At 47.2% G+C, this 7,333-nt stretch overlaps 1 protein-coding gene across 5 annotated transcripts in view; it reads right to left on the reverse strand.

Annotated features, from left to right (window-relative positions):
• LOC124027074 (vitamin D3 receptor B-like) overlaps nucleotides 1-7,333 on the reverse strand; it is a 108,251-nt gene that overhangs the window by 35,721 nt on the left and 65,197 nt on the right. For all 5 annotated transcript variants that reach the window (XM_046339631.1, XM_046339626.1, XM_046339640.1 and 2 more), the window contains one exon: nucleotides 6,411-6,510. In XM_046339631.1, coding sequence (XP_046195587.1) covers nucleotides 6,411-6,510 — 100 coding nt within the window. The remainder of the gene's footprint in view (nucleotides 1-6,410; nucleotides 6,511-7,333) is intronic.

Consider the following 7,333-nt stretch of genomic DNA (forward strand, 5'->3'; position numbering starts at 1 on the left):
CAAAGGAGTGAAAACATGGAGAGACAGAGAAAAGGCTTGGGAGTGAAAACATGGAGAGACAGAGAAGGCTAGGGAGTGAAAACATGGAGAGAGAGAAAAGGCTAGGGAGTGAAAACATGGTGAGCGAGAGAAAAGGCTTGGGAGTGAAAACATGGAGAGACAGAGAAGGCTAGGGAGTGAAAACATGGAGAGACAGAGAAGGCTAGGGAGTGAAAACATGGAGAGACAGAGAAGGCTAGGGAGTGAAAACATGGTGAGAGAGAGAAAAGGCTAGGGAGTGAAAACATGGAGAGACAGAGAAGGCTAGGGAGTGAAAACATGGAGAGACAGAGAAGGCTAGGGAGTGAAAACATGGAGAGAGAGAAAAGGCTAGGGAGTGAAAACATGGAGAGACAGAGAAGGCTAGGGAGTGAAAACATGGAGAGAGAGAGAAAAGGCTAGGGAGTGAAAACATGGAGAGACAGAGAAGGCTAGGGAGTGAAAACATGGAGAGAGAGAAAAGGCTAGGGAGTGAAAACATGGAGAGAGAGAAAAGGCTAGGGAGTGAAAACATGGAGAGACAGAGAAGGCTAGGGAGTGAAAACATGGAGAGAGAGAGAAGGCTAGGGAGTGAAAACATGAGAGAGAGAAAAGGCTTGGGAGTGAAAACATGGAGAGAGAGAGAAAAGGCTAGGGAGTGAAAACATGGAGAGACAGAGAAGGCTAGGGAGTGAAAACATGGAGAGACAGAGAAGGCTAGGGAGTGAAAACATGGAGAGACAGAGAAGGCTAGGGAGTGAAAACATGGAGAGAGAGAAAATGCTAGGGAGTGAAAACATGGAGAGACAGAGAAGGCTAGGGAGTGAAAACATGGAGAGACAGAGAAGGCTAGGGAGTGAAAACATGGAGAGAAAGAGAAGGCTAGGGAGTGAAAACATGGTGAGAGAGAGAAAAGGCTTGGGAGTGAAAACATGGAGAGAGAGAGAAAAGGCTAGGGAGTGAAAACATGGAGAGACAGAGAAGGCTAGGGAGTGAAAACATGGAGAGACAGAGAAGGCTAGGGAGTGAAAACATGGAGAGACAGAGAAGGCTAGGGAGTGAAAACATGGAGAGAGAGAAAATGCTAGGGAGTGAAAACATGGAGAGACAGAGAAGGCTAGGGAGTGAAAACATGGAGAGACAGAGAAGGCTAGGGAGTGAAAACATGGAGAGACAGAGAAGGCTAGGGAGTGAAAACATGGAGAGAGAGAAAAGGCTAGGGAGTGAAAACATGGTGAGACAGAGAAGGCTAGGGAGTGAAAACATGGAGAGACGGAGAAGGCAAAGGAGTGAAAACATGGAGAGACAGAGAAGGCTAGGGAGTGAAAACATGGTGAGACAGAGAAGGCTAGGGAGTGAAAACATGGAGAGACGGAGAAGGCAAAGGAGTGAAAACATGGAGAGACAGAGAAGGCTAGGGAGTAAAAACATGGAGAGACAGAGAAGGCTAGGGAGTGAAAACATGGAGAGACAGATAAGGCTAGGGAGTAAAAACATGGAGAGACAGAGAAGGCTAGGGAGTGAAAACATGGAGAGACAGAGAAGGCTAGGGAGTAAAAACATGGAGAGACAGAGAAGGCTAGGGAGTGAAAACATGGTGAGACAGAGAAGGCTAGGGAGTGAAAACATGGAGAGAGAGAGAAAAGGCTAGGGAGTGAAAACATGGAGAGACAGAGAAGGCTAGGGAGTGAAAACATGGTGAGACAGAGAAGGCTAGGGAGTGAAAACATGGAGAGACGGAGAAGGCTAGGGAGTGAAAACATGGAGAGACAGAGAAGGCTAGGGAGTAAAAACATGGAGAGACAGAGAAGGCTAGGGAGTGAAAACATGGTGAGACAGAGAAGGCTAGGGAGTGAAAACATGGAGAGAGAGAGAAAAGGCTAGGGAGTGAAAACATGGAGAGACAGAGAAGGCTAGGGAGTGAAAACATGGAGAGACAGAGAAGGCTAGGGAGTGAAAACATGGTGAGACAGAGAAGGCTAGGGAGTGAAAACATGGAGAGAAAGAGAAGGCTAGGGAGTGAAAACATGGAGAGAAAGAGAAGGCTAGGGAGTGAAAACATGGAGAGAGAGAGAAAAGGCTAGGGAGTGAAAACATGGAGAGAGAGAGAAGGCTAGGGAGTGAAAACATGGAGAGAAAGAGAAGGCTAGGGAGTGAAAACATGGAGAGAGAGAAAAGGCTTGGGAGTGAAAACATGGAGAGAGAGAGAAAAGGCTAGGGAGTGAAAACATGGAGAGACAGAGAAGGCTAGGGAGTGAAAACATGGAGAGAGAGAAAATGCTAGGGAGTGAAAACATGGAGAGACAGAGAAGGCTAGGGAGTAAAAACATGGAGAGACAGAGAAGGCTAGGGAGTGAAAACATGGAGAGACAGATAAGGCTAGGGAGTAAAAACATGGAGAGACAGAGAAGGCTAGGGAGTGAAAACATGGAGAGACAGAGAAGGCTAGGGAGTAAAAACATGGAGAGAGAGAAAAGGCTAGGGAGTGAAAACATGGTGAGACAGAGAAAAGGCTAGGGAGTGAAAACATGGTGAGACAGAGAAAAGGCTAGGGAGTGAAAACATGGTGAGACAGAGAAGGCTAGGGAGTGAAAACATGGAGAGACAGAGAAGGCTAGGGAGTGAAAACATGGAGAGAGAGAGAAAAGGCTGGGAGTGAAAACATGGTGAGAGAGAGAAAAGGCTAGGGAGTGAAAACATGGAGAGACAGAGAAGGCTAGGGAGTGAAAACATGGAGAGACAGAGAAGGCTAGGGAGTGAAAACATGGAGAGACAGAGAAGGCTAGGGAGTGAAAACATGGAGAGACAGAGAAGGCTAGGGAGTGAAAACATGGTGAGACAGAGAAAAGGCTAGGGAGTGAAAACATGGAGAGACAGAGAAGGCTAGGGAGTGAAAACATGGAGAGACAGAGAAGGCTAGGGAGTGAAAACATGGTGAGACAGAGAAGGCTAGGGAGTGAAAACATGGTGAGACAGGTAAGGCTAGGGAGTGAAAACATGGTGAGACAGAGAAGGCTAGGGAGTGAAAACATGGTGAGACAGAGAAGGCTAGGGGGTGAGACAGAGAAGGCTAGGGAGTGAAAACATGGAGAGAGAGAAAAGGCTAGGGAGTGAAAACATGGAGAGAGAGAAAAGGCTAGGGAGTGAAAACATGGAGAGACAGAGAAGGCTAGGGAGTGAAAACATGGGGAGAGAGAAAAGGCTAGGGAGTGAAAACATGGAGAGAGAGAGAAGGCTAGGGAGTGAAAACATGGAGAGACAGAGAAGGCTAGGGAGTGAAAACATGGAGAGACAGAGAAGGCCAGGGAGTGAAAACATGGTGAGACAGAGAAGGCTAGGGAGTGAAAACATGGAGAGACAGAGAAGGCTAGGGAATGAAAACATGGAGAGACAAGAGAAGGCTAGGGAGTGAAAACATGGAGAGACAGAGAAGGCTAGGGAGTGAAAACATGGAGAGACAGAGAAGGCTAGGGAGTGAAAACATGGAGAGAGTGAAAAGGCTAGGGAGTGAAAACATGGAGAGACAGAGAAGGCTAGGGAGTGAAAACATGGAGAGACAGAGAAGGCTAGGGAGTGAAAACATGGTGAGACAGAGAAGGCTAGGGAGTGAAAACATGGTGAGACAGAGAAGGCTAGGGAGTGAAAACATGGAGAGACAGAGAAGGCTAGGGGGAGTGAAAACTAGGGAGTGAAAACATGGAGAGACAGAGAAGGCTAGGGAGTGAAAACATGGAGAGACAGAGAAGGCTAGGGAGTGAAAACATGGAGAGACAGAGAAGGCTAGGGAGTGAAAACATGGAGAGACAAGAGAAGGCTAGGGAGTGAAAACATGGAGAGACAAGAGAAGGCTAGGGAGTGAAAACATGGAGAGACAAGAGAAGGCTAGGGAGTGAAAACATGGAGAGACAGAGAAGGCTAGGGAATGAAAACATGGAGAGACAGAGAAGGCTAGGGAGTGAAAACATGGAGAGACAAGATAAGGCTAGGGAGTGAAAACATGGAGAGACAGAGAAGGCTAGGGAGTGAAAACATGGAGAGACAGAAGGCTAGGGAATGAAAACATGGAGAGACAGAGAAGGCTAGGGAGTGAAAACATGGAGAGACAAGAGAAGGCTAGGGAGTGAAAACATGGAGAGACAGAGAAGGCTAGGGAGTGAAAACATGGAGAGACAGAGAAGGCTAGGGAATGAAAACATGGAGAGACAAGAGAAGGCTAGGGAGTGAAAACATGGAGAGACAGAGAAGGCTAGGGAGTGAAAACATGGAGAGAGAGAAAAGGCTAGGGAGTGAAAACATGGAGAGACAGAGAAGGCTAGGGAGTGAAAACATGGAGAGACAAGAGAAGGCTAGGGAGTGAAAACATGGAGAGACAGAGAAGGCTAGGGAGTGAAAACATGGTGAGACAGAGAAGGCTAGGGAGTGAAAACATGGAGAGAGTGAAAAGGCTAGGGAGTGAAAACATGGTGAGACAGAGAGGGCTAGGGAGTGAAAACATGGAGAGAGTGAAAAGGCTAGGGAGTGAAAACATGGAGAGACAGAGAAGGCTAGGGAGTGAAAACATGGAGAGACAGAGAAGGCTAGGGAGTGAAAACATGGTGAGACAGAGAAGGCTTGGGAGTGAAAACATGAAAACACAAGAAAGACATCCCTTTCGGTCAGAGACAAACTTACATGTGGTAGACCACACACACACACACACACACACACACACACACACACACACACACACACACACACACACACACACACACACACACACACACACACACACACACACACACACACACACACACACACACACACACACACACACACACACACACACACACACACACACACACTTAAATCTAATGAATGAGCAAGGTTTGTTCATGTAGGAAGAGATCACGATGACCGTCGAAAACAACTTAAATGAGAGAGAGAAATAAATAGTGAGAGAGAAAGAGAGGGAGAGAAAGAAAGAATGATAGAGAGACATGACGCAGGCTGGGAGGGCCGTGCCTCTCTGTGTGTTGGCTCCATTATGACTGGTTGTCTTAATGATCTCTTGTTAACTCATGGCAGACAGTGGTCTGAAAGGTCTGCAGGGGGTCCAGAGAAACCTCTGGGGATACTGAGTAAAACAGCATGAAGGATTGATACACACACACACACACACACACAATCAAACATACGAGTACACAGGAAGCAGTCACTGATGGCAAATAACACCAATAAGTCTGAGATCTCCTTCATCCCCTCTCTGTGAGATCTTCTTCATCCCCTCTCTGTGAGATCTTCTTCATCTCCTCTCTATGAGATCTTCTTCATCCCCTCTCCTCTCTATAAGATCTCCTTCATCCCCTCTCTGTGAGATATCCTTCATCCTCTCTCCTCTCTACGAGATCTCCTTCATCCCCTCTCTATGAGATCTCCTTCATCCCCCCTCTGTGAGATCTCCTTCATCCCCCCTCTGTGAGATCTCCTTCATCCCCCCTCTGTGAGATCTCCTTCATCCCCTCTCTGTGAGAACTCCTTCATCCCCCCTCTGTGAGATCTCCTTCATCCTCCCTCTGTGAGATCTCCTTCACCCCCTCTCTGTGATATCTCATGCATCCCCCTCTGTGAGATCTCATGCATCCCCTATCTGTGTGAGCTCCTTCATCCCCTCTCTGTGAAATCTCATGCATCCCCCTCTGTGAGATCTCATGCATCCCCCCTCTGTGAGATCTCATGCATCCCCCCTCTATGAGATCTCCTTCATCCTGTGTCTGTGTGAGGTCCTTCATCCCTTCTCTGTGAGATTTCATTCATCCCCTCTCTGTGAAATCTCTTTCATTCCCGTCTCTGTGAGATCTCCTTCATCCCCCCTCATGAGATCTCCATCATCCCCTCTCTGTGAGATCTCCTCCATCCCCCTCTGTGAGATCTCTTTCATCCGCCCTCTTTGAGATCTCCTTCATCCCCCTCTTTGAGTTCTCCTTCAACCCCCCTCTGTGAGAGCTCCTTCATCCCCCCTCTGTGAGAGCTCCTTCATCCCCTCTCTGTGAGATCTCCTTCATCCCCTCTCTGTGAGATCTCCTTCATCCCCTCTATGTGTGTCAGCTTTACCCGTCGATTCTTAATTTCTCACATTTTGCACATTTTTCTGTCTGTGTGTGTGTGTGTGCGTGCGTGTGTAACAGAGGTAAGAATGTGCCCTAAAACTCCCTCCACAGCTAGCTTGAAATGGCGCTATCGAATTGGATCCTTTCCTATAAAACAACTATCGGTATGTTGTCAAGGAGGGCGGTCACCTGTGTTTGCGATCAGAGGACCACCGGTTTTGAGCCTAGTAAGGGGACAGGGACATTGGAGGAAGAGGAGCTGTTAGCAGCACACTGACGTCGGTTTCACTTGTGAGTGTGGTTTACCTGGAGAGTGGCTGAAGGAGTCAGATGAGGCATCAGACAGAGAGTGGAGAGAAGCAGCTCTGCTTGCACTGCGTGTCACTGGGCCTTCACGGACCGGAGGCTAAAGGAAAACACACATGTAATATAATATATATAGTGATATATGCCATTTACAGATGTGGGATCTTAATTTGTTTGTTGGTAAGAATTGTCCTGCACAGCGGAAATGCAAACTTATAGTGTATTTGAGTACTAAAAAGGCTTCTGAAGCTTGAAATGTCAGACTTATTGTTTGTTTACTGCTGTGTTTGCCTTGTGGTTTGTGTGAGTAATGTATGAGGTGTGCTAAGATGTTCCTGTTCTAGGACAATAAACTTAAATCTAACTTTATGTACAGTACATACTTTAACTTCAAGTTCAGATATCCCATTGGACAAAGTGCACACACGTTAGGTGACAACGCAATCCAGTCTAAATTGAAACTAAAAGTTGAACTGAGGCCTGTGCCCAGTTGGATTGAGTGGAGTATGTTACGGGCTTGGCACTGGTGTTACAGGGTGGAAACTGGTGTTACACAGTGAATACTGGTGTAACGGAGTAGAGACTGGTGTTACACAGTGAATACTGGTGTTACAGGGTGGAGACTGGTGTTACACAGTGAATACTGGTGTAACGGAGTGGAGACTGGTGTTACACAGTGAATACTGGTGTAACAGAGTGGAGACTGGTGTTACACAGTGAATACTGGTGTTACAGGGTGGAGACTGGTGTTACACAGTGAATACTGGTGTAACGGAGTGGAGACTGGTGTTACACAGTGAATACCGGTGTAACGGAGTGGAGACTGGTGTTACACAGTGAATACTGGTGTAACGGAGTGGAGACTGGTGTTACACAGTGAATACTGGTGTAACAGAGTGGAGACCGGTGTTACTGAGTGGAAA

Source organism: Oncorhynchus gorbuscha, linkage group LG03, assembly GCF_021184085.1.
Source record: "Oncorhynchus gorbuscha isolate QuinsamMale2020 ecotype Even-year linkage group LG03, OgorEven_v1.0, whole genome shotgun sequence".
Taxonomy (NCBI): Eukaryota; Metazoa; Chordata; class Actinopteri; order Salmoniformes; family Salmonidae; genus Oncorhynchus; species Oncorhynchus gorbuscha.